At 41.5% G+C, this 26,442-nt stretch overlaps 3 protein-coding genes across 4 annotated transcripts; 2 read left to right on the plus strand and 1 right to left on the minus strand.

The window, feature by feature from the left end:
- The first annotated feature begins 1,748 nt into the window (after positions 1 to 1,748).
- Positions 1,749 to 10,393, plus strand: krr1 (KRR1 small subunit processome component homolog). The gene is made up of 10 exons (XM_084000029.1): positions 1,749 to 1,835; positions 2,415 to 2,590; positions 3,229 to 3,363; positions 3,517 to 3,642; positions 4,554 to 4,637; positions 5,942 to 5,998; positions 6,468 to 6,638; positions 6,868 to 6,945; positions 9,736 to 9,832; positions 9,929 to 10,393. Exons 1-10 carry the CDS (start codon positions 1,760 to 1,762, stop codon positions 10,075 to 10,077), a joined length of 1,149 nt encoding a protein of 382 aa, XP_083856155.1. The 5' UTR covers positions 1,749 to 1,759; the 3' UTR covers positions 10,078 to 10,393.
- A 253-nt stretch (positions 10,394 to 10,646) lies between these two features.
- Positions 10,647 to 14,332, minus strand: glipr1a (GLI pathogenesis-related 1a). The gene is made up of 6 exons (XM_084000030.1): positions 14,121 to 14,332; positions 13,127 to 13,387; positions 12,889 to 13,001; positions 11,435 to 11,520; positions 11,156 to 11,182; positions 10,647 to 11,064 (listed from the first exon to the last, which is right to left on the minus strand). Exons 1-6 carry the CDS (start codon positions 14,289 to 14,291, stop codon positions 10,910 to 10,912), a joined length of 813 nt encoding a protein of 270 aa, XP_083856156.1. The 5' UTR covers positions 14,292 to 14,332; the 3' UTR covers positions 10,647 to 10,909.
- Positions 14,333 to 16,020: 1,688 nt separating this feature from the next.
- Positions 16,021 to 25,504, plus strand: LOC311006343 (uncharacterized protein). 2 transcript variants are annotated; one of them, XM_083999156.1, is made up of 6 exons: positions 16,021 to 16,553; positions 19,768 to 19,991; positions 20,104 to 20,173; positions 20,304 to 20,394; positions 22,004 to 22,113; positions 23,695 to 25,504. In XM_083999156.1, the coding sequence occupies exons 1-6, from the start codon at positions 16,412 to 16,414 to the stop codon at positions 24,081 to 24,083; spliced, it is 1,026 nt and encodes a 341-aa protein (XP_083855282.1). In that variant the 5' UTR covers positions 16,021 to 16,411; the 3' UTR covers positions 24,084 to 25,504. The 2 variants fall into 2 exon arrangements, with proteins under 2 accessions (XP_083855282.1, XP_083855283.1); XM_083999157.1 differs by having other exon boundaries at positions 19,771 to 19,991.
- The last annotated feature ends 938 nt before the right edge of the window (positions 25,505 to 26,442 follow it).

A 26,442-nucleotide genomic window follows, 5' to 3' on the forward strand; every position in this document is an offset into this window, starting at 1 on the left:
CAGGTAATACTGAGACTTGTGACCTCCCTTTAATCCACAGAGTTCTCTCTTCTTTTTTCACTGAACAGCACATCTGGATATTGATCACAAGCCTTAGCATTTGCAACTGGAATCATATGAGCTATTTGTAAGTGTGTGCCAGCGTTAGCATTCACAGCTGTTTGCTCAGCACTATAGAGGAAACTAGAAACATGTCTTCATGCAGGCAGGGTGCTGCTACAGATGGAGGTGTCAGTGGGGTCAAGCTGGATCACAGTTTCAGAATTTCATTATCTGGAAATTGAACCTAACTTGTTGTGACTGTAACTACTAACTCCAGCTATTTTCTCAAAGTCGTGTAGTGATTATATATATTTTTTAATTCTGTTATGTTGATTAAAAAAGTAAAAAATACTCTACGTGACTTCTGGTTGAGTCCCTGTATATTTGAATCCCCTCCTACCAAACTGTGCCCTGCTGATTGCTCTTGTTGATTGTGTTGTAGAGTTGCAGCAGTCTGCAGCGCTCCAAGAGGTCAGTGAGTCCTCCAGACAGAGAGGGGAGACGTGCAGCTGTAGTGTCAGCTGGACCTCTGGTGGTCGACACGGTGAAGCCAGGAGTCCAACCGTCTGACTGTGAGTTTGTGTGTTTGTTTCTTACTCAGTCAGTCACAATCTGTTGTTAAATCTTCTTTTCAGCTGATGTTTCCTCTAAAGTGCTAAATCTGTGGCAGATTCCCACATGATCTGAGGTTTGTGAGTTCTTTTTTCACTCAGTATGGTTTCTATCTTTTTTGCAGGGGCTGAACACATAACAATGATTTCCATTGTGGCTGGATCAATAGGTTTCTTGGGAGTGACAGTACTCTTAGTGAGTGCAACCAAAGCAATCATGACTTTCTATGAAGGGCTGAAATAAAGTGCTTCAGACATCATCCAGAAGTGTCTTGTCAGTGCTTCAGGAGGTAGACCGATGAAAATCATAGACCATGAAGTAAAGGAATAAACATACTAGTCAAAGGTTTTGGAACATCTTCATTTTTCCAATGCTAGGCCTACTGAAAATTGTATTTCTCAACAAATTAATGAATAATTATTTTTGGAAGTAATCATGGAACCTTAAATCCTAAATCTAATCTTAGATTAGATTTAATCTTGGATTAGCTTTAGCTCTCTACAACTCAAATGTTGAACTTGTTTCTTTGTATCCAGCTTGTCTCAAATTAGCTCCATATAGGGTTTAGTATGAGGACTGCGCTGCTCTTCCACCTACCAGTTGTATTCTAATTAAATTAATATCTCATTGTGGCTTTAAACCCTGACCAAACAATATTTTTGTAACAACACTGACAGTAACATTCATCCTTACCTTCTGTAGTACAATATGATCCAAATTAAAATTTGGAAGGTGTAATGACAGTTCTTTAGCTAAAGCCAGAGGGAGAGGGTTTGTAACTCACCAACCACAAAGTTGGGTGACCTGTTGGAATTGTTTGCATTGGAAGCTGTCAATTCATTTCATTTTAATCCATGAAAATGCCAGCCTTTAGGTAGTTAATTTCATACATTATGAAATCTGCTTAAGTTTCAAGAGGAAGAACACTGTGTTTATCTCACTACAGCGCTGCACATCATGATCTTTAAAACCCTGAGTCCTCCTCCACCATCATAATCCTCACAGAGCCACAGGTGGCAGCAGTGTCGCACTAGTTGAGTATCGACCGTGCACCGTGAAGTCACGCGAACAAGAACGTCTCGCGTCACTTCCGCTTCAGATCAACATGGCGGCCTCCACGACGGGAGACGGCGTGAGTGAAACGCAAACAGGGAAAAAATCGAAAAAGACTAAAAACCAAGGTGAGTTTTGACTTTACCGAGACAGAGGCCGTGAAGTGACACGGACACACGTGTCCACTGAGACATGGAGGTGGTCAGCTGCTCGGTGTGTTGTCATGTTAGTCATGCAGCACGTTACAGGAGTAACTGCTAATGTAACGAGGGAGCTGCGGTGACTGTAAACATGCTGTTTTTGTTTTGTTTAACATGCTGGTTATTTAGTTAAATACGACGAAACAAGGCGACAAGAAGAGATGAGTCTAGATTCTTCTACTTGTCTGGTGTTGTAACGTTATTATTGGTGTTCACATTTCATGATGAGAACATAGCTACACATGGAGCATGCTCAAGAAATGCTTTGATTTACTTGCCTCCAAAGCTGTAAGCTGTGTTCAGACACAAACACACAGGAAGTTCTTTATTACACATTTGTCCACGCCTCTGCTAAAAGTAAAAGGTCTAATTTTTCATCTTAAATTGGCTCCTTTTGCAGCTCTTATTCTTTGATGCTAGGATCTCAGGACCAACATGCTGGTCTATGTATCACTGTCCCTGATATTATTATGCAATGTCTCTGCTGTGTGTGTATGTGTCACACAGTGGATGAGTCTGAGCTCCTGACCGTTCCTGAAGGATGGAAGGAGCCGTCCTTCACCAAAGAGGACAACCCCCGCGGGCTCCTGGAGGAGAGCAGCTTTGCCACCCTCTTCCCCAAATACAGAGAAGCCTACCTGAAGGAGTGCTGGCCTCTGGTGGAGAAGGCCTGTGGAGAGACAGTGAGTTCATCTCTTATGTTATTATGCAAATTGTACTGTCCCAAGAGCTCAATTCACAGCAAATTAAGAAACATCTACATCACACACATGCTGCAAATACACACAACGCCATATGCAACAACATGCACCGATGTGTTTACCACTTTAGTTGGTTATTAAGTATGTTCATCTCTTACTAAACTGACAAAAACCTATTATGCTAATTTCAGGGGCTGTTTATGGGATAGTTCAACATTTTTGGCAAATTGTCAGTGAAAGCTGTTTTCAGAATGGCGGAGCAGAGCCGCAAGCTGCTCAGAGCTACGCTACGGAGGCAAATGGGATTAACAAAAAGTTAGCTTATACTAACAATTAAAGGTAACAAACCTACTCCTAAAACTATAGGGATTATGTCAAATTTGCCAAAATGTTGAACTATCCCTTGTCTGTCTGTGTTCTCCTCCATTCTGGCGCTCTGCAACACCCCCATTCAGTCATGATATGGCGCCACCCTCCCCATACCATGAGTGTTAAAGTGAATACAGAACTGAACCTGGGAAAGTTCTGTCAGTACTCTCTTGTTTCAGACCTACACTGTGTAGTTCAGATACTGATTGTGTGTCTGTGTCATGTTGTGATGTTGATTGTGTTTCTCTCAGAACATAAAAGCCTCTCTGGACCTGATAGAAGGCAGCATTACAGTCTGTACCACCAAGAAAACCTTTGACCCATACGCCATCATCAGAGCCAGAGATCTCATCAAGCTGCTGGCCAGGAGTGTCCCGTTTGAACAGGTGATTGTTTATGTTTCCCCTATTTCATTTTATTCCCTGAAGTTCATGCTCCAACCGATTCTTATAGATAGATGACAGCAGTAACAGGAATGATTGCTCCTGATTATCAGGTTGTTTGATTTTTTTGTAGTTCATACTGTGTTTTGCTTGCAGGCTGTGCGGATATTACAGGACGACATCGCATGTGACATCATCAAAATCGGGACCCTGGTCAGGAACAGGGAGCGGTTTGTGAAGAGAAGACAGAGGCTCATTGGCCCCAAGGGCTCCACCCTAAAAGTGAGCACCAGCTTTGATCAAACATCATGAGGCTAAAAACAGAAGGTGTTACTTCAGACAATACACTTGAACATCTCACATAAAATCATATATAAAATCTTAAAGAGCAACTATGCAAGTCCGGTCTCTTTTGCTAACCCTCCTCTTGGCCATGTGCATTTGTTTTCAACGAAGCAGACAAGAAAGCAATCCATGGTGCGGTAAATAACGTTATTTATCATGTTATGATGTGTACATTTGTGTAGTCTCATCTGTCATAAACAAGAGGTTCAGTAATGGAGCACGTTTGTGTCACAGTTTTTGGCCAAGAGATACTAGGTGGAAGGCAGAGAGCCTCCATTCTCTCTGTGACAAGTGACAAGTCATTTATTTAACCATCACAATTACTCCAAAGCTGTTTTAATTTAGGTAAAATGCAGCATAGTTATGGTAAAAAAAATCTTGCATAGTTCCTCTTTAACCATTTATGTAAACTTTGTGTTTTGTGATGTCACACTGGCAGAAATTCCATCAAGGTGTAATTAAGAAATCGTGCCCACAAGAATGGGACATACAGAGGGACAGCTCAAAAACATGTCCCTGGGTCTGACTGCTGCCACTGCAGAGGCATAGAAAAGAAAATTCATCTAAATCTCTCAAAATGTTCGGTGCAGATTGGAAACATCTTTCTGCATAATCCTGCACACAGACATACACTATGAAAACATAAAGTCCTTGATGCAGGACAAAGCCTCTGTGTTGTATTTACTGGGTTTGTCTGACTCTGTTTTGTGGCTGTGGCGCATTTAGTTGTTGTTTCCTCCAGGTGGCAGTATCACCTCTGATCAGTCACAGGGTCTGAGTGTTTGTATGATTGGAACGATATATATATAGCAACACTGCTAATGGATCATCATGTCTCTTCTCTCCAGGCGTTAGAGTTGTTAACTAACTGCTACGTGATGGTGCAGGGCAACACGGTGTCGGCGCTGGGGCCCTTCAACGGCCTGAAGGAGGTAAGAACTTCAGACAAACTGACCTGTGGGTGATCAGGAGCTAAAAACAAGCAGCGCAGCTATCTAGACATTCAGCTTTTATTTGTTTTAAGACAGATTCTGTACATTTTAATGAGCTATAATGTGTGTTAACCTTCCTCGTCTCTCAACTTAAAGAACAACAAGTATCTAAAGCTGTGTGTCTGCATGCTGTGTGCGTGTGTGTGTGTGTGTTGTCTGCAGCCTGTGTTAAGGTGCTCCATGAACTCCCCTAAGGTTTAATTAGGCTCTGCTGAGCTCAGATGAAGGTGAGGCCAAACTCTAATGAGCCCTGTTGGGAAATCTGAGTGTTGCGGCAGCAAATAGCAACAGGGCAAGGCAAAGAGAAGAGCTTGTGGGTGCAGAGCCCCAAAAAGTCCAGTATTGAATAAATAATCATTATTTTGCTTGTTGAGTTCAGAGGCATTTAATAGTCTGAATTATGCTTGATTTATTATAAATAAGCCAATAATTCATGATAACGACGGGCATCGCTGAGGGCTGTGGAGAGGCACACCTGAGTACTTGGTTTGCAGTTTGCAGGAATGATTATTCTCTTGATTATAATTGCATTTCTTATATCTGACAGGAAACATAGAGTCTAGACAGTGATGATACTGTGGAAAGTGTCAGTTTAGTGTCATGTCGCTGCTATGATGCATCATTACATCTCTGCATATTTCCATTGGCAGAATGCATTATGTGTGACAAGTAGGTGAGAGGCCGAATCAGTGTGTGACAGTTGTTTTGCAATAAAATTTTAAGATTTGGAATTTTATTTGTTTAATTTCAGATACAGTTTGAACATTCATGAATATATCTGTTAATTATAACCATATCATACCACCATCAAAGGAGTTTACCACTACAATTTAAGAAATAGAAGAATATAAGGAATAGAAAGAAATACATTTTTTTAATTGGGGACCCATTGAATTTCCCAGAGACCCACTCAAATCACCAACTACATAATCAACATCACTGCTACATTAAAGGAAACACCCATCCACATTAGAAGAGACAGCCATTGAGTTTGCACAAATCAGTTAACGTGCACATAAATGAACATCAGCAGGCTCCACAGCTGCTATGTAAACATGGTGTAAGGAATTCTTTTGTCATAATCAGTGTTGGGCATGTTAATTAAATCTTTTTTTCTGAGCAGTGGATGGACTGAAAACATGTGTAACCTGTGTAACGTACACTGTGTATTATTATTTCGCGACGGGACTTCTTGAGTCAAGTAACAACACATTTTATTGTAATTGTGCCCCTCTGTCGTTCAGGTTCGCAAAGTGGTGATGGACACGATGAAGAACATCCACCCCATCTACAACATCAAGGTACGTTCGAGAGGCTGACAGAAACCAGGCGGCAGTAGCACTGACACAGACTGCTTCGTGCCCAATGAAGATATTTTCCATCCTTGTTCTGGATCTCCTGACTGAACCAAATCTCTCCGGGTTTGGATGCCGTGGTCGGCTCAACCCGGAGCTGAGGGCACCGCTTTAAAGAAACTTCTTCCTCATCTTTATCTTAATGAAGCATCGTTGGTTCACTGAAAGGAGGAACTGCGTGTGATTCATGTGATGACACAGCATATTATGCTCTGTTACATTTTCAAAATAAAATCATTCTTGTGACTAAAAGTCACAAGATTTGTCTTTTAAATGAAGTGGGGTAAAAGAGAGAAGTTTCCACAATAAAAGAGTCTGTATCATCAAAACAGACAGGGCCTGTGTGTGATGTCATAGCGCCCCACCATCACTCACATTGTATTGCTTTTCTTTCTGTCGCTCCACCTCCTCTCAGACGCTGATGATCAAACGGGAGCTGGCCAAAGACCCCGACCTGCGGGTGCAGAGCTGGGAACGCTTCCTGCCCAAGTTCCGCCACAAGAACCTCGCCAAGCGCAAGGAGCCCAAGAAGAAGAGCGTGAAGAAGGAGTACACACCGTTCCCACCGGCACAGCCAGAGAGCAAGGTGGGTGGAAGTTATTGAGAAACTGAATGTGTGTGTGTGGAGAGTCGACTAAGATAGTTAATTTTACATGTGCTGACTTCATTCAAACAACTTTACCACAGCAGATGTTCTGAATGTCTTAATGATCAGTATGAAACTTAATGTAAACCAATAAGAGAACCTAAAGGAGAGTAAACACCCATGTTGGAGGATTTATCTGCACACTGAGTTGCTGCTTTCATGCCTGCAGGTTGACAAAGAGCTGGCCACAGGAGAGTTCTTCCTGCGTGAGAGTGTGAAAAAGAGGAAGAAGATGGAGGAGATCAAGGTGAGTCTGATAAACGCTGCAGTGTCCGTTCAGAAATGATTCGTATGTGTCTAATGCTTCATGCAGGGATGCAAACAGCGCGCCGAAAAGCGAAACTCGCTTTTTTCATGACCAATTAGGTGACTTGTGTGAATCGTTCAGATCCGAAGAGTTTTTGTTTTTGGGAGGGGGGGGGGGGTCTCAGCTGGGGTCAGTAAAATGTTTTTCTAACAGGCTGACAGTGACAATCACGTGAAACTGAGGCGAACTCATTCATGGTTGTCTCTGGTTATACTGATAACTGCCGACCTCCAATGTTGACGCGCGACGTATCCGCGTGGTATCCGCGTGCATTCGGTCGTTTTTCCCCCGTGCATGTCCGTTGCTGTGTCAGGCAGGTGTTTCCCACGGAGCTCTGCCCCGTTTCAGAGGTGAAGGAGAGAAGTCGCCTCCGCGATGTAGAATGTGTTCAATTAAAGTGAAACTAACACATTATATAGGCCTATATGTCCATTACACACTTTTAGGCCTTAAAATGTCTTAAATTTGTTGAATTATTGTGTTCAAGACTTAAATAAGACAGCTCTTAAATTTTCGTATGCCCACCATGGGCGAGCATTTCGCTCGCATTTGCCCCTAAAAAAAACAAAACATGTGTTAACCAGGAAAATCACAAAAAAGAAAGAGCACAACCTGCGATTGGTCAAAAACTACAAATCCCACAATTCTCTGGCCTCAACAATAACAGTAGTTAGTGTAAGTAAGGGAGAGTGGAGCTGTCGGTGAAAAGAGGAAACAACGCCACGTCTGGTCCTGTTCTATGTTGTTCGTTCACACCGTCACCGTTTATTCGTTACGTCCGCGGTGTAAAAGGCCGTGACGCAAAGACGCGATTAGGCGCGAGACGCGGTAGACGCGACTTTTTTTTTTTGCGACGCAATACACCCGATTCTTTTATGGCGACGGGACCCTCGCGTCTTCGTCTATTTCATCGTGTTTGGTGGGAAGACCCAAAGGGGCTGTAGGTGGGAAGACCCAAAGGGGCTGTAGGTGGGAAGACCCAAAGGGGCTTCCCACTCAAACACGAGGAACGCTTTTTTTTCGCGCGAGCTTTTACGCGCAACCAAACGCGAGATACGCGAGATACGCGAATTAGCGCTCGTTTTCACTCGTTTCAAAAAAAAAAATTCACTACAACAATTTTTTTTTTTTTTTTTCTTTTTCAAAGGAGGTTAAATCGAAAGCAACTGGACTTAGTTATTTACTTATTATAACTAAGTCCAGTTGCTTTCGATTTAACCTCCTTTGAAAAAAAAAAAAGTATAGGAAGACGTTTCACCTTCATCCAAGAGGCTTCATCAGTTCATGTAGCATCTGACCAGGCTGGGACTGGTCCAACTATCTGGTGTGGAGACTCAGTATAAGTCCAGTTGCTTTCGATTTAACCTCCTTTGAAATACTATGACCTGGACAAATGAGAATATGCACAGGCCTACAACAACATTTCTGCTCTCACCAACCATGGTAACGACGCACAGTATACTGTTATGAGACACATTATGCATCCCAACTGTCTTTTTTTAGAGGATTTTTTTTTTTTTTTTTTACCAAGAATGCGCCCAAAAAAATCATGATCCAGGGGCCAAAATTCGAAACAAATATATATTTTTTTAAATCATAATTCTCATTATTCTCCTGATGTCGGTTTAATGTAAACAGATTGCGCTGATATGCGTCATGTGACAGCGGGGCAGAGCTGCAGCTGCTGTGCTGTGATGGACCTGATCAGACTGGTGGTGGTCCACAGTCAATCAGTCCCAGAGCCTTCCTATTCACCTCCAATGTAGACGCGACGTGCGCGCTCGTTACCCAAAGCGGCGCGTATCCGCGTGCATTCGGTGCGACGGCGCCGCCGTTTTCCCCCCCGTGCATGTCCGTTACTGTGTCAGGCAGGTGTCTCCCACGGAGCTCTGCCCCGTTTCAGAGGTGAAGGAGAGACGTCGCCTCCGCGATGTAGAATGTGTTCAATTAAAGTGAAACTAACACATTATATAGGCCTATATGTCCATTACACACTGAATGGGATGTTAAATCCCATGTCTTTATTTCTTCAGTTTATTTTAATAGTAATAATTATGACTAACATTCAGTGAAGACCTAAAAATCAGTATCTCCAAAATTGAAATATTGCAATGGTTTTTATTTTTTTAAAGCATTTTTAATATAGAAATGTTGGCCTTCTGAAAACTGTCCATCTATATGCACTCAATACTTGGTTGGGGTTGAACTACTGGAAATAGACTTTTCTGTGATATTGTTAATGGTGACCCCCCCCCCCGACAATTCCTCTCTTTTTTGGTCCTGACCCGTTTGCATCCCTGTTCATGTTAAACGCAGTCTTAACTAAACATAAGGATGTGGCCTTTCAGTTTGCACTGTATTTTTCTGTAACAGTCTTTTCCTTTAGATGATTACACTTTCTGAACCATTGCACTACCAGAGCCATGTGTGCATCTGCAGAGTGACACCGTTTGCACCATATGGTCGTGCAATAGTTAGATACAAAGGAAATAACCATGTAATGGAAAAATGAAGTGGAGAAAATACAAAATATAAAGCAAACAATGGAAATGGGTTTTCTAGATGTGCAAAAGATTTTCTCTCCTCTATGTTAACGAACTTTAAAACTTCAGATGACTTCATTTTTGATCAGCATCTAAGTCTAAGACTTCCCTAAACCTGCAGAGTCTGTGAAATACTCAAGAAAATGTTGCGTCAGATTTTGAGCAATACCTTGTTCTGCTTTCTCAGGTGAAACAAGCCGAGGCTCTGACCAAGAAGCAGGAAGAGCGGAACAAGGCTTTCATTCCTCCTAAAGAGAAGCCTTTAATGAAGAAGACCACGAAAGGTAGTGATGAAGAAACAAACAAAACAAATGTGTCTGAATCTGTGCGCTCTATCAGTGCAACTAACCCACACTCCACCTGTGTTGACTGTGTCTCAGCTCCTGCAGATGGAAAGCTGGACATCGAGGCCATCAAGGACAAGGTGAGAAAGGCCAAAAACAAGAAACTGGGGGCTCCACCGGTCAACCCAGCTCCGCCCAGCAGCACCGCCACAGACAAGAAGAAAAAGAACAAAAGCAAAGGCTAAACCACAGACTGACCTCAGCTCTACCATGTTGGTTAGAGAACAAAGACTCTGTAAGCACAAGAGAAGATGGGACATGAGACAAACTGTGTGAGGTTGGATCTGAATGAATTCCAATACAAACTGTCCAGGATGTTTTGTTTTTTTATTGAACTACTTCTGTTCCTCTGTGTGCTGCTGTTTATTCCCCTCTGTCTGGAGACCATGTGTGTTGAACAGCAGCAGGTTTCCCACCTGTCGCTTTCTACAGTTTCACATTGTCAAGATTTTGTATGGTCAGTATTTATATTTTGACAAATATATTTTTCTCCCCCATAAAGACTGATGTCTGAGTGAATCAGAGGCACGTTCAACCAGGCTTCATATTTCCCCCCATCAGCTGCATTGTACAGATAAACGTAGCTCAGGTTTGATTTCCATCTGTTTGAGAGGAAAATCTGTCATCAGCAGCTGGATAGGTAACAACATGCTGCAGCTATAAGTCACTGATGAAAGTTGTTATGATGTTAAAATATATAATTTTTCATCATAAATAAACACAGTTAATTTGCTATTACACACATCTATTGACCTTCTGCTCATATAAATATGTTGAGTACAGGTTTAACCTAATGTGTTGGGCTAAAGATGCATTTTTAGCTTAACTGAATGCAAAATGTTGATAGGATTGGATCATCAGAATACAATGTAATTTGAGAAACAGAATAGTTTTTTTTTTTACACGTTTGTTCTTAGTGACGGTTTCTGTAGCCGTTTATTGACAAAAAAAATAAAAGATTTAAAACTCGTCCTCAAGTTAACACCGGCTGAATAAGTCCATGTTGTTGCAGGAGATCTACTCATAGCAGAAGACATCGGGGTAATAGTGGTGGACTACGTATGCTGTGATGAAGCTGAAGATGAGTGCGACAGGCCTGACGATCAGAATAGATATGTAGTTGGAGCCAGGGGGAGACTGAATAGGGTCCCAGTCTGGAACCCAGTAGTTACCTGGGAACAGTGGAAGAGGTTGGTACAGTTATTTTCAGACTCTGTTGGATTGCATCCTGACAACAAATTTTCAGGCTGTGATCGCACTTACTTTTCTCTGAATCTCGTTCTTTATCACCTGCCAAGACATTAGGACTCATTAGAACGGATAAAATATTTTGCAACGCTTAATCTCACGTTTAATTCTCAGGCTTCTGTAAAGTGACTTGTTAGTGACAATGTGTACAACACGGTGATGCTCTGGCTTCTGACAGCTGCAACAACCACAGATGGGTCGCGTGAAAACAGAACAGAAACCAGAAGTTTGAGTAGTTTTTGAATCTAAAGGAAAGGAAAGAATATTCTTATAGAAATGGGGCTGAATACTCACGGCAGAGTCTGTCCACACAGGAGCCTGTACACCCAGAGCAGGCTGCCCCTCGAGACTGATAAGGCTGCATTCCCCCAAAGTTACCCCTGTGCAAGAACCATCAACAAGGTTAAATGCTGTGTCAGCAGATGATCCTTCATCATCCTTGTTCTGAGCCTTCCACCTTCACTGTCTGTGGCTCTTTCACATGTGGAAATACCAGCTGTATTCTGCTGCATTGTTTGATTTGAGATGCAGTGATTTAAAGGGATAGTTCAACATTTTGACAAATTGGCCCATTGCCATAATCCCTATAGTCTTATGAATAGGTTTGTTACATTTAATTGTCGGTGCAAGCTATTTTTAGAACGACGGAGCAGAGCCGCGAGCTGCTCAGAGCTACGCTACAGAGGCTAATGGGATTTCTTGGTTTCCCTCATCAAACTCATCAAATACACAATTCAACAACTCCAAAACACTCTGGTGGACAAGTTGTGACCTGCACATTCACCACGCTATAATAACAGAACGTTACGAGACGGAGTTGTTCTCGATGTAAATTCATGCAGAAACCACTGACGCGCGTTACTGTCGGGGGCAGTTTTTCAACAAGCAGTCTCTGCATTTGCCTCGAAAACAACTCCGTCTTGTAACATTCTGTTATTATCTCATAGCGTGGTGAATGTGCAGGTCACAACTTGTCCACCAGAGCGTTTTGGAGTTGTTGGATTGTGTATTTGATGAGGGAAACCAAGAAATCCCATTAGTCTCTGTAGCGTAGCTCTCACAGCTCTGCTCCGCTGTTCTAAAAATAGCTTGCACCGACAATTAAAAGTAACAAACCTATACTCCTAAAACTATAGGGATTATGGCAATGGGCCAATTTGCCAAAATGTTGAACTATCCCTTTAAAAATTAATTAAGCTTTAGAGGGAAAAGCTGGAATCATTCTGTCAACAAAGTCCACAAAAATACTAAAAGCAACAATGTGTGAAGCCTCCAATGGGTAAAGAGCCCCACCCCTCCCTACTGGACTTCCCATTAAGGAACTCTACACATTACACTGCTGCTATCCTAAACAACTCAGTGGGATCTTTGGTGGTTTGTAAAGCATCAGAACCCACTGACTTCTAATGAAGCCATGCCATGAATATTTAAACATGTTTGTTGATAGACTTTCTTTAAAGAAAAAAAAAAAGACCCACAGCAGCTGGATATTGTATTTTTAGCACTTACTCCTCAAACGAGCAGAAATCACAGCCTTGTCGTGAAGCGCTTTACTGAGTATTGACAGGTGGATTTGAGGGTGTTTTATGGTGTATGATGTATGGTGAACTGCACTGAACCCCTGTGTGATTGTGGTGAATACATGTGGTCTAATGCTACTTCCTGCCTCGCAGATATGTAAATGTAAATGTGCACCAACGTGCAAGTGTGAGTCAGGCGTAGGTCTCATTTTTGTGTGTTCAACTTACGCTGTAGCATAGTTGCAGACGAAAACAACTCCCTCCTGTGGATCGAAACGAGCGATACCACCTGGGCACAGCACAGCAGCACAACCAACCTTGTAGCTTTTTGCCCACACAACCTGGACACAAAAGAAGGGTTCAATTGTGCAAACTTCAAGTTCTCCTTTTTTTCCCCTCTGAAAGATTTTGCAATATCAAAACACAGAATAAGCACATTGTCATTAAAGGTAAAACGTGTACATACCTGTGTATAGTGACCACACATTTTGTTTCTGGTGCAACCCCTTGTTTGATAGTCGTAATCTTTTTTTTCATCCACCCAGTTTTTTATGGCTCCTGTCACATCAAAAGTAGATGGTGGGTAGCCTACCCATATGTTCTCTCCTACAGAGGGGAAGGTGGGGTGCATAATGCGGGGATCATCGTTCTTCAGGCGAGGGTTGTGCTCAAATCTGCAATGCCTGGCCCATGCTCGCGCAGAGATGGCCAAACCTTCGTCCCAGGACTGGATCAACAGAGACAAGTGAAGTAATGTGTCACTTCAGTTCATTAAATTGTTAATTCACCTGCATTCGAAAAAAAAAAAAGATTTTCATCATATCTTTCTTGTAACATTCAAACCATGCAGCTTTTTATAGGTTTCGAAATTTCCACATCTGCCCAAAAACAATGGACGTCAGTGATGCTCACAACAATGAAAACCAAGCCAGATTGAAAAGCAGGACCAGTTTCCAAATATGTAAACTTCTTTAACTTTGATTTTAACTTAATCTAACAATCCACAGGCCGCTCTAGGAATAGGTTGGTATGTTTTAATGCAGTGTCTGCGGCATGTGTAGGAGCTGCGATTGGCTGCGGCAAATACGAGGAATTGGATTTGGTGCTAAATTACTCATTTAATGTAATACTATCAGAATAGTGACAGTTCCAGCAAATATGACTGAATATTTGTTAGCAACTGAAGCTTTAAGGGAAGAGTGAATCTTATTTGAGTAATCTGGCCCTTTAAATATATATTTTTCTATATTTTTCAGGTTCTATTTTAGCAAAGTATTTCATTCAACCATATATTTGTAGTCAGGTCTTTAGTGCAAACAGTGGTACAGCATTTTGGTAATGTTACTTCCTCCCCCATGACATGCTCACATGATTTTGCTGAGCCTCTGTGGAACTAGAGAGGTCTGCATATCTGTCACTTGTCGATGCTAGAATAGTGGGGAGGAAATCATGTTGCTTACCATGTACATCATGTCACTGGAAGATGGACTGACGGCTGAGCGCGCGGCGTTGTGTTCCTTCACGCATTCGTCAATAAACTTTCTCTCAGTGATTTCTGGCAGGACGGCCGAGCACGCCCCCAAGTCCAGGATGATCCAGACCCACAGTAACATGCCCACCCTGCTCACCATGTTAGGAGGGGTAACTCTCCGCAGCGAAGACACAGCGGTTGTGCTTCTGAGAAGGACACTTGAATGTGTCAAACTGACACAGGAAGTTACACACCCAAGAGGAACAGGATGCATGTGCTGAGATATTCTAAAGAAAAAACAGGGTAATTCTCAAAATTAAAAAAAAGAGAGAGAGAGCACAGTAAGAATGTGCACAATGATGTTGCTAAAGACATGCATACAGAATGATTACCAGGCTGCTGCCAGTTGATGCAATTTTAACATGCCGAATATTTTTAATTTTTGTGCTTGGATTGATAAATTTTGCATGCTTTTGGTTTTCAGTTCACAGTCCTTTCCCTCTGCTGTGTGATCTTCAACACAGAAATGATGGTTCTAGGGATGGCAATGTTAGTCTGCAGGCCAGTCTGACACTTTCATCAGGATTGAAACATAATACTGATATTTTAGGGCACTTCAGATGATTTAGTTCTTAACATCCCTCTGTACCATCTGGTGGCTTCCAAATTTATTTTGCAATGGGACAGAAGCCCTTAACACGCAGCCACAGTCCCACAGCGCTGTCTCCAGCAGCGAGACGAGTGAGGAGTCCTGCAGCAGATGGTCTGGTTTCCACAGGGACCAGATCTCAGCATCATTGAGTTGCTCTGGGATTTCCTGAAGTGAAAGCATGGAGGCAGCCTAAATCCACGGAGGACAGGCCTCTCCTCTGATGGATATAATAACTTATGAAACAATATGGTGCTTGTGGTGCACTTGTATTGACAGAGGGGTGTGATCAAAACCACTGAACCACAGCTTCCAGCATTATAGAGGACATTAACACAACCAACAGAGCTCACTCCACTGACTGCGTGTTTGTTCTACATGCCTTCTGGAAAACATAAAAACCTCATTAGCACTCATTCACTCAGTAGCAAACACTGGGCTAAAATACCTAAATGTACATAATGACTTGCTCTAATTAGCTACAGTACATCAGTAAAAATGTTGCTCATACACTGATGCATTAAAGGAATAAAAGAAAGGAAATGTCACTGTTTTTTTGTGTGTATTTATACATATGTAGGCTATATGTGTAATATAAAATAGGCTACTACAAAATGTCTGTTAATGTTAAGCTAGAAGATGTTAGAAGATGAAATGATCTCCAAAAAGGCTTATAGCCTACTATAGGCATACAACACAATATAGGCCTAATATACAACAACATTTTTGTTTTGTTTTATTTCCATCTTTTACATTTTCAAAATGACATAAAAGGAAAAGGGCCTGCAGCAAAGGTTTGGCCACCTGCATAGTTAGTAGCCTATAGTAGCCCCCCCTTTGGAAACTATCACAATGTGTAAATAGTAAATATCTTGTCTGATACCTTGGTCAAAGTTATCTGAGAGCTGCAGTCTCCTGGGTTTCCCATTCTTTTGCAGGCTGCTTTTCCTCTTTTCACTCTAAAACTGTAGAAAACTAAAATAATACACTGATATTGCTTAAACTATTGCAAAAGTGTGTTTCATGTTTAACTGTATGCCTTTTGGAGATCATTAATCTTCCACTTGCTTAACAGAAATTTTGACCAAATGTGCCCAAACCATAGGCCCAAACCTTTGCATGCCACTGTAGGCTACATAATTTCTGCTCATTGATTCATGGGTGTCAAGCATAGACTGTATGGTGTCAAGTCAACAACTATTTTATTTGCAGTCGCATGGCACATTTTTCACATAAAAAAAAGAGATGTCGCTGATTCTTTGTGTGTAAATTAATATAAATATTATATTACTTGGCAGCTCAACATTTTCTGTCACAGTCCAGTTTAATTTTCACATCAACACCAGGTTGTTTGCTTTTATTTTGAAAGGCCTATCCCGGAAGTGGTGTAGTTGGTGGCGGCGGAGCGGGGCACAGCTGTTCAGGGCCGAGCAGAGAGCAGCCTGCTGTTAATTCACTCATGTCCCAGTGTTTTCCTCTGTCTACTGGCCTAACAGCTCGGCTCTTCCTGCTGCTCGCCTCTTCGGCCGCTTCAGCCGCTTCGGCCTCGTCTTTTAGCGGCTTGTCTGGGTGGTTTTCTGGCCACGGTGACTCGGTGTCTCGGTGGGACCGTCGGTGTGTCTCGCTGTAGGATGGTTTTGTCAACATCACAACAAGTCGCCCTGGCTTTCACGGCCGTGCTCTTCACGTTTGTCGTCCTGCCGAGGCTGTTCGGCGTCGGCGGCGGGGCCGGGGCCAAGGAAACTAGGTTTGACCCTCGCTACTCCAGAAAAGGTAGGACATGTTGCCATATGGCTCCTGTTGTGGACCTCCTCGGGTCTGGGTCGTTTTGCCTCGAGCGCACTACACTCTCATCAGTTTGCGTTAGCTAGCGCGTGCACCAACAAGTTTTCCCAAAATAAAAGTCATGAGAGCAGACTGTGTGTAGCTACAGCGTATGGCACAGCGTAGGGATTTCAGCAGCTCTGAAGTCAAGTAAAGTCGGTCTATTGACGGTAGCCTACAGTTCACTGCCCTCCATCCAGGACCTGTGCACCTCCAGAGTCAGGAACAGGGCAGCAAACATCACCGCTGAGTCTGACCCATCACACCCCGGACACTAGGCTATCTATTCACACTTCTCCTGTCTGGAAGGCGCTACAGATCACTGTATACCATAGCTGTATACCAGCACAACCGGACCTAAGAATAGTTTCTTCCCACACGCCATCACTTGAATATGTCATTCAGTGTCATTAAACCATCTGACTCACATCCACTTCTATTCAGGGCTCTAGACTGCCCCTACATTTTTTTTTTTTTTAGAAATATGTTTGTTGATTTTCAATGGAGAGAAAAATGAAAAAAATAAATAAATAAAATGAAGAGAAAAAATAAGTAGAGGAAAAAGAGAAGAGAAGAAAAATGGAAGGGGAAAAAAAAGTAAAGAACACAGCACATCAAGCATTACAACGATATTTCATGGTCATAAAATGAGTATCTACTATAGACAGAACATAAAAGCAGAAAAATAAATGAATAATAATAATAATAGTAAAGTAAATAGGTCGACTGCAAACAGGCCTACAATTTTCATCTATTTGCGCATGTACAACCATTAAATTGGGTGTTTGTTTTTTTCCCTAACACTGGTGAAGTGTGGAAGTGGTGACCCAAAGAATCAGGAATCGGTCACAGCAGGTGGCAGGCCAATGTGTGTGAGGATTATGAATGAAAAGGAAATGTGAATATTTGCTTTACAAGTCGATTCACAGTGTGTTCCCCTTAATGTTTTGTTTGCGCTCCTAAAATTTTATGTTAGGGGCCACTGTGCTCCTAGTAAGAAAACGTTAGTCTGGAGCCCTGATCATTGATATCATTTCATGTTACACACACTGACATCGCCACACCCTGTCCGCTGTAAATATTGTCAGTACAAATCCAAATTACTTACTTATTCATGGTTCCACTTCATTGTCTGTTTGGTCTACATGTGACTGTACAGTATAATCTGGCCACTGTATTTATCCTATTTTATTTAACCTTTTTTTGTATTATTCTTTCCTTTATTGTTCTTAACTTATATTGTTCAGTAGTTGTTTTATGTGAACATAAGGGAGCTATGCAAACCAGAGTCAATTTCCTTGTATGTATGCAGCATACTTGGCTAATAAATCCGATTGTGATAAACACAAGCTACGCTGCACAAGTGATGTAGGACAGTCAACTCACATCTGTCTGCTTTAGGTGTAAAACATCTTTCAATATAAGGTCAGAAGGAAGACGGGAGGCGTGTGTGTGTTTGGTTTATGTGTGATCTCCTTTTCAGGTTTAGATTTTTAATTTTCAGTCTCTCAAGCTCAGAGGGAGCCCGATATCTGGCATGGGTTTGGTCAGTGTAACTTGCCAGGTGCACAGCCACAGTGACAGCTGTGGGGCATTTGTTGCCTAAAAGTGGACACACCAGCTGCCCTATAGAAGTGAACCAGAACCAGAACTTTCAGTTGTGCTACATTCATGTGTTCCTCACATAATCCTATTCCCTGAATTGAAAAGTTTGGACTTTGGTGTGTTCATGTGCTTTTAAGTTAGAATGTGAAAACAACATGGACGTTTCATCAAAAATGTGCTGTGACACGTTGATACCTAATCCAGTATTAGTGTCAGTTATTATCAGGCTTACTGATAACAAACAGCTATTCTAGGTCACTTAATGTGGATGGCAACTAATGGTTACAACCTAATACCATGAGACAGATGAAATGTTAGATAAAAAAAACAATACGTGGTGGGCTACATTTAACAAAACCAACTGCTTTTTTTCATCCATCAACAACATACACCTCTGCAAATTAGGATGTCAAGTGAATTTACCCAGATTATTTCAAAACAAGAAAATCTCATGCAAAATTGCATTGTCATGTGTATCTGTGCTAAAGAGAAAAAATACAGTCTTGGAACAGAGCCATCTTTAATTTCTCCTCGAACAGAGAAGGACAATAGTAATGGGATGGTGTTATATAATACAATGGCGTTGTTTATTCAATAGCTACCTTATTTACCTTCAGTTAAGCCCATATGTTTGCAGATCAAACATGAAGGCGCAGCAGGCCATGAACGTGCTGTGCAGAACCACACAGATCCAGTTTCAACAGAAAAGTGAGGAAGAAGATCTAATAATGTGAAATTAGAGGAGGAAACAATCTGGGTGGAACATCTACTGATGAACAGTGTGATCACTCTTCAGGCCAGTGGTCACTAAATGGCTCAAAGATAAAGATTTGCAGTCTGCCATCATGTTGCTAGTTTATTTTCTTCTTTTTTTAATGGTGATTTATACAATAACTAGGAGCTTCTGTCCAAAAAGTGAGTTTCCTTAAAGGGGTAGTTCGACATTTTGGCAAATTGGCCCATTTCCATAATCCCATAAGTAGGTTTGTTACCTTTAATTGTCGGTGCAAGCTGTTTTAAGAACGGTGGAGCAGAGCCATGTGAATGTGCAGGTCACAACTTGTCCACCAGAGCGTTTTGGAGTTGTTGGATTGTGTGTTTGATGAGGGAAACCAAGAAATCCCATTAGCCTCCATAGCGTAGCTCTGAGCAGCTCATGGCTCTGCTCCACCATTCTAGGAATAGCTTGCACCGATAATTAAAGGTAACAAACCTACTCCTAAAACTATAGGGATTATGGCAATGGGCCAATTTGCCAAATTGTTGAACTATCCCTTTAGACAACAATAAAAACAACCTGAATAAATATATTGAAAAGACATAAAGATTTTATATATGTTACACGGATGGCAAAAGATTAACAGGAGCATAGAAACTAAAAGATATTTGGTTCTGATTCAACACTGGCTCAACATGTGATACAGGTGTGATGGTGTGCCACACAATGTAAGGGGGCTTTGTTTTTTGAACAAATCATAGTTCATCTTGTGTAGAAGCTACACAGGTGAATTCTGACTTTCCTTAGACACCTACTAAACTTCCGTTTTTCCTTTTGTAGCAGCGGCGGGTCCAGGCCCGGGTGCAGTGAGGGGCCAGCCCATCAGCGTGAACTCCCCTGGCTCCTCTCAGACCCCCGAGAACATGCAACAGATGAAGAAGCTGATGGAGCAGGAGCTGAAGAGCGACAAGTACAAATCCAACAGCAACAAAGGCTACGTGTTCACACTGATGCCTCTCTACGCCATCGGAGTGGGAGTGTTCGCCGCCTACAAGTTTTTGAAGGTTAGATGGAGAAACATGACAACACAGAATGATATTTATAATATTTACAATTTAGGATGGAAATCATCAGTAAATACAAAATGTTTATCATTACATTGTTTTCAACTCCCAGATCAAGTCTGCAGATGACCAGGCACAAAGGGACAAATTTGCAAAAGGGGCCAAAAAGTCAGTGGAAGCAGGTGTGTACTGTAAATATTGGTATTCCCCTTTGCATATATGTGTTTTTTTGTTTTCTTCTGGTCACACTATTTGGTTACCACGAGGAATTTAAATATAGAGTTTTTACCCTTTTTGTTTGTTTTGGTGCAGAAAACCAGTTGAACGAGCTTGAACAAAGACTGGCCCAGACAGAGAGGATGCTCAACTCCATCCTCACGCAGCTGGACCCGCTCACTAACTGGTGAGTGTCAGCTTTCGCACACGTGGGGGCTCCAGGTGTGCACACAGAGCCGTGTCTTCATACTGTGTGTGCATGTTTGTGGTTCTGAATTGTGATCCTTGCTCTACTGTCTGCATTTGTTTTATCAAACAACAGGCATGCGATTTAAATACTGTAAGGTCACGGGTACTGGGAGGAAGGAGAGTGTAAATTCATTATGAGACGTTAGCTAAAGCAGTAACTAAGTTAAAAGAAACAATTTAACATTTTGGGGAAATATCATTACACGCATGATATGATTCTTGTTTCAGACTCTTACCTTACTTCAACCACCCAATGATCTTTTGGGACTTATTTGTCAGATGGTGTGATCATGGTTTGGTTCAACAAAGAAAAAGAAAAAGAAAGAAAGATAAATTAATAAAAGAGACCAGGAATAAAGGATGGCTCCCAGGCCTATCAGCCTCTGTCTGCAAGGGAGGGTTTTTCCATCATGACAGTGATCCCAAATCATCATTATTTTGCTTTTAATTGACAAGACAGTGGAGAGAAACAGGAAAGTGGGGAGAGAGACTGGAGGGTTGACAGAATCAACTTGGCGATCAATGCATTAGGCATTGCCAGCATGGGACGTGCTCTCAACATTTTGGCACATTGGCCCATTGCCATAATAGGAGTATGTTCGTTACCTTTAATTGTCGGTACAAGCTATTTTTAGAACGGCGGAGCAGAGTCGTGAGCTGCTCAGAGCTACGCTACGGAGGATCATGGGATTTCTTGCTTTCCCTCATCAAACTCATCAAATACACAACACCTGTGACCTGCACATTCACCACGCTATGAGATAATAACGGAACGTTATGAGACAGAGTTGTTTTCGATGTAAAGCCACTGATGTGTGTTCCCGCCAGGGGCAGTTTTTCGGCAAGCAGTCTCTGCATTTACCTCTAAAACAACTCTGTCTCATAACATTGCCTTATTATCTCTGAGCAGCTCGTGGCTCTGCTCCGCCGTTCTAAAAATAGTTTGCACCGACAATTAAAGGTAACAAACCTACTCCTATAACTATAGGGATTATGGCAATGGACCAATCTGCCAAAATGTTGAACTATCCCTTTAAGCAGACAGCGGTTGTCTCTGACAACCAAATGACATGGAGCGCAAGAAACAAAAATACATAACATTCTAATTGTTTAATGAGGGAAAAGTTGTATATTAGTGTAACTTCAGTGTGTGATGCTGCAGCTGATCGGTCTATTTCTACACAGACCTCAGCCAACAAGGACAAACCACATTCAAATGCTTGATGAAACAAAATAAGACGTGTGTGTGTGTGTGGTGACCAAAGTGGAACATGCACATGGTTCACCTGCTAACACCACAACACTGCTGTTCCCAGGGCCAACAAATACAGTCTCAGACAGCGGGTCTAAGCAAGACCCTTGTTATATATATATATACAGTAAAAAGAAGGCTATGAAAACCAAACGGATTTGATTTTATAATGACTATACACAAATATATTCATTGGTAATATATTCAGATTTTGCCAATAAACCTCGACAAATATTACACACTGGACCTTTAATTTGTATTTATTTATTGTGTTAACCTGTCGTCTCTTCTGCAGTGTGAAGTCAGTGGCTCAGGACCAGAAAAATGAGATCATGTCTCAGCTCCAAACCATCCGGTACCTGATGAAGAAGAGAGGGATGGACTGTCCTCCTCTGAACATCAACGGTGGGCTGATAACTCACTCTCACTGCGTTCACACTGCCGACTCTTCCAGTTTTGGACAAGCCTGCTCACCAACAGTGATCAGAGTCTCTGCAGCTGCACGATAAACCACTGATAATTCAGACATGCTTCATGCTGCATTCATCACTTGCAGTGTAATCAGTGTTGTGTGTCTTGTTATGATAATGTGTAATTTGAAAAGCCCACTGGTTCACATTCATAAAATCTTCTGCTTACACTCTCGAATGTGACTAAAGGCAAATCTGCAAACAGAAAAGTCCCTGCAACAGAGGTGTGGAGGTGAGACTGAAACTGCTTCATGAGTCTATGACGTCTGACACTGATATTTTTGCATGATGCCTGTGGTTTATTGACCTGAGGTTGAGGTTGAGTATTTAAATCATGTCGGTTGATGTAAAGGAAACAGACGGACGACTCTGACCTGATGTGTGTGTGCAGAGGGAGGAAACCAGACCTCTATCACAAAATGTATAAACATTTACCTAGTGTGTAACACAAACACTTCTCCATTGATTACATTCCCTTTTATTAAAAGCAAGCTTTAGTTTGTTTAAGTTCAGGTTTCCACATTTCAGGGAGAATCCTTCCTGTCTCCTGATCTACTAGTGCAAACAGCTCTCGATGACACACAACACTTCCTACACAGCATTTCATTTTAAAAAGGCTTTCTTTTTTTCCATTCCTTATATGGTTTAACTTTTGACACTAGATGTTGATGATGTTTTATTGATGGTAACTGGAAAGAACTAGTGAATGAAGACAGTATTTCTGATCAGAGAGCGATCCAGAGCAGCAGAGTATGACCTGTAGCAGTGGCTGAGACACGATGCTCTCAGGTTGTCTGTCCTCCTGTCTCATTCTTTACAACATGACATCTCAAGACCAAAGGTTGAAGTCATTCTGACCTCACAATAGACATCTTTGGGCCACAAATGTAAACCCTAATTATTACACAGTGGTACTCACATATTCTCCAAGCAAAACCAGCTTCCGTTTTTGATGTTCGGAAACTTGTGGATAGCATCATATTGTTCTGCAAAAACACTTCCGAGTTCTTTTGACTATTCTTTCTTTAGACGTTGGTGGAATCAACACAACTACAACCTGGGACATTAGTTGAACTGAATTTACTGAATGAGCTAAGGCAGTGTTTTGTAGCCTTGGGGTCGGGTCGCCTGAAATGTCTAGTAATTGATTAAAAAAATTACTGATATATATATATATATATATATATTTTTTTTTTTATTATTATTATTATTTTTAAAATTATAATTAAAAACACCACACACAATCTTAAACAACTGTATTCTATAATTTCACTTTAGTTCAAATAAAAAGCAGCATATAAAAATTTCTGAGCTGGCACATCTTAATAGACGGGGTCGCCCGAAATTTGTCAAACATGTCAAAATGAGATCACGAGCCAAAAAAGGTTGGGAACCGCTGAGCTAAAGCAACTTTTAAACTACTGCCCTTAATGGTATTGAATTGATGACATACAGTTTCAGTATTGATTATCAGTAGGATGTATAATAATAGCACTTTTTGTTTTGACTCTTTCAGAGGCGTCCTGCGAGCGCAATCTGGACCACCTCATCGAGTCCCTGGGGGCCAGCGACTCCTCGGCAGCTGAAGTTTCTCTCGGGGACGAGCAGAAACGCGGAGCAGCAGAGGCTTCAGATAGAGTCTATCAGAAGCCTTCAGAACTCAAAGACGAGGCTGCAACAGAAGGCGAAGAGATGAAGGAGCTCGTACAAGAGGAATCCGACGGAGAAGTAGAGAAAGACGGAGATGTGGTGGAGGAGGAGGAGGAGGATGAGGAGGAGGGAGGCGAGGAGGAAGAACTGTTGGAGGACTGTGAGCTCATGCCTTCACTAGAGGACTCTCACGAGCCAAACACTGAGGAGGTGTTGCCGGCGTCCGGCCTCAGGCGACGCAACAGGCCTGAATGACCTGACTGCAGGACTGCTGCACTGTACAGAGAAGTGATAGATTATTCTGATTATTTATTATCTGAAAGGCTTTCCCTCCAAAATGCTGTCTACTACTTCATCAAAGACATGTGAGGCTGTGTGTCCATATAGTGTTTTGCTCTGGCGGCGGGCTGGGGAGCACCTCATCACAGAAACACTGCACGGGAGGTTTTGTTTCTATGACAACGAAGCACCACTGCTATAGTATGATAGACTAGCATCTCCACTTTGCAACACGGAAATTATCCCGTCGTGGAGTCCAGCTCCAGCTCCAGCTCCAGGCTGTAGGCCTAACATTTTGTTCTGACACAAGTTTCTTCCTTATTTTCTTGGTTACCAGGGTGACAAGTCCCTCTGCATTTGATAGGCTGCCTGAAAAGCAGCTATGACACCGGTGCCTTTTTAGAAAAGTTTTCATCCAGAAACTCTTGGACTGGTCGTATGACAAAGGTGGAGCGTTCTGGCAGCATTTACTCCCTCCTCATTGGTAACAACTGGAAACAGATGCTGGCACTCAGAAAAAAAACACTATATGGACACATATGCCTTGATGTATCAATAAGCAACAATAACTTCACAAGGAAAGGTCTCTAATTAAACTCACTGGGCTGTATTTTCCTGTTGCATTCACAAGGACCAGCACAACAAACTGTAGATCACATATACAAGCTCAAGCACCGTGGTGCAGGGTGCTATGTACAACAGGCTTGTTTAAAGTTGATGCTGTCTTAGTAATAATTCATCATCTCATTCATTTTAATACCTGTGCTCATCACGTCAAAGAACTGTCATTTGTGGTGATACGCAGGATAATTATCTGGTGTCGTCCTCCTGATGGATACTTTTTTTTCTGATTAGACTAAATAAGATTCTTTAAAAAAGCCTATCTCAGAGATCACTATAAAAATGGGTGTGCATGATGTGAAGCATGTTTGATGTGCACACAATCTCACCACACACTCATTTTAGACATGAATGTGGGGAAATGTTTTTGTGCTGCTTACATGTTGTTTCCACATCTTCTCCCAGGCCCTCACACATACAAACAGGATTTCTTTTTTGCCTCATTCTCTTCCATCTTGTTGCTCCTCTCACTTTTGCACATGCAGGACACATATCTATAGAGGAGACATACAAATCACAGGGTATTTGGACTTCGTGCTGGCAGGAAAATAGAGCCCTGATTAACCGTACTTACCTGTTCTCCCTCATTTTATAACACTAGTTATCACCTTTTTAAACTTGCCTGATTTTGAAATGAAATGACTTTATGTACAGTTTTGGTTACGAGTACTTTCACTGTCAGTTTAGGTTTGCACCTGTTAGAGAATGCCAAACATGTAAATCATCTATAATCCAAGGGAATCTGTTACTTGTTATTTGCCTTTACTGATGTTTTCTCATGGTCAACTTGTCAAACACACACAGTTTTTTATTATTAATTTCCTGGTGCAGCAAATGGAAATATTTGCTGTGAGGAGGATCTTTTGACATGATTTCACTAAAAGCCACGTCAGCTTGGTTGTGTTTTTAAGACTCAGCCTCGTCTGTTTAGTCTACAGGAAATGTGCTGTCATTGTTGCACCTGCTATTGAATTTTAACATTTCAAATAGTGTCAAAATACACAACCACTAAATGCATAAAGGTTCACCACAAAAAGCATTATTTCCTTTTATGATTTTGAATATTTACAAAATTCTTTATCATAAAAGGATTAACATTAATGCTGCTGGATGCACTGAGCTTACTCAGAGTGTAGTATAATATAATGTAGGCCTACATTTCCAAAGTGCAACTGAGGCTTGTGGCATGTTCATACATCCTATCATATCTGTGCATGTTTTATTTTCTGTGACTGTTTTGCCTGCGCAATGTGACTGCATGGTAGTTTCATTTATTCATTTACACAGAGAATGACAATCATATCAGTCAGAAACATTTAAACATTCAATGTTTCTTCAATTACTTTTTGTAAATAAGAATTATTTTGGGTGTGTTTGCTAGATATTTATTGGATACCAATACCATTGAAAGAAATCAGATGTCACTCTTGCCTTATATTTCAATCATTCATTCAAAAATGATGATTTAAGGTTGTCTTGGCACATCTCTAAATTTCCTAATGTAATACCTAACACTACATTCATCATGACTGTTATTATGGCTACAGTGGCACCAGAGAATCATTAATCATTCATCTCACATTACATGTTGCTGTCTGTCACATGAAAAAAGAAAAACTGCAAATAATTCCTAATTTCACTGAACTTTGCAGGAAATGATAAAAGCCCAAATAGGTATTTAGTAAAATATGGTAAAATCACAATTAAATATTTG

This window comes from Trachurus trachurus (genome assembly GCF_905171665.1).
Source record: "Trachurus trachurus genome assembly, chromosome: 23".
Taxonomy (NCBI): Eukaryota; Metazoa; Chordata; class Actinopteri; order Carangiformes; family Carangidae; genus Trachurus; species Trachurus trachurus.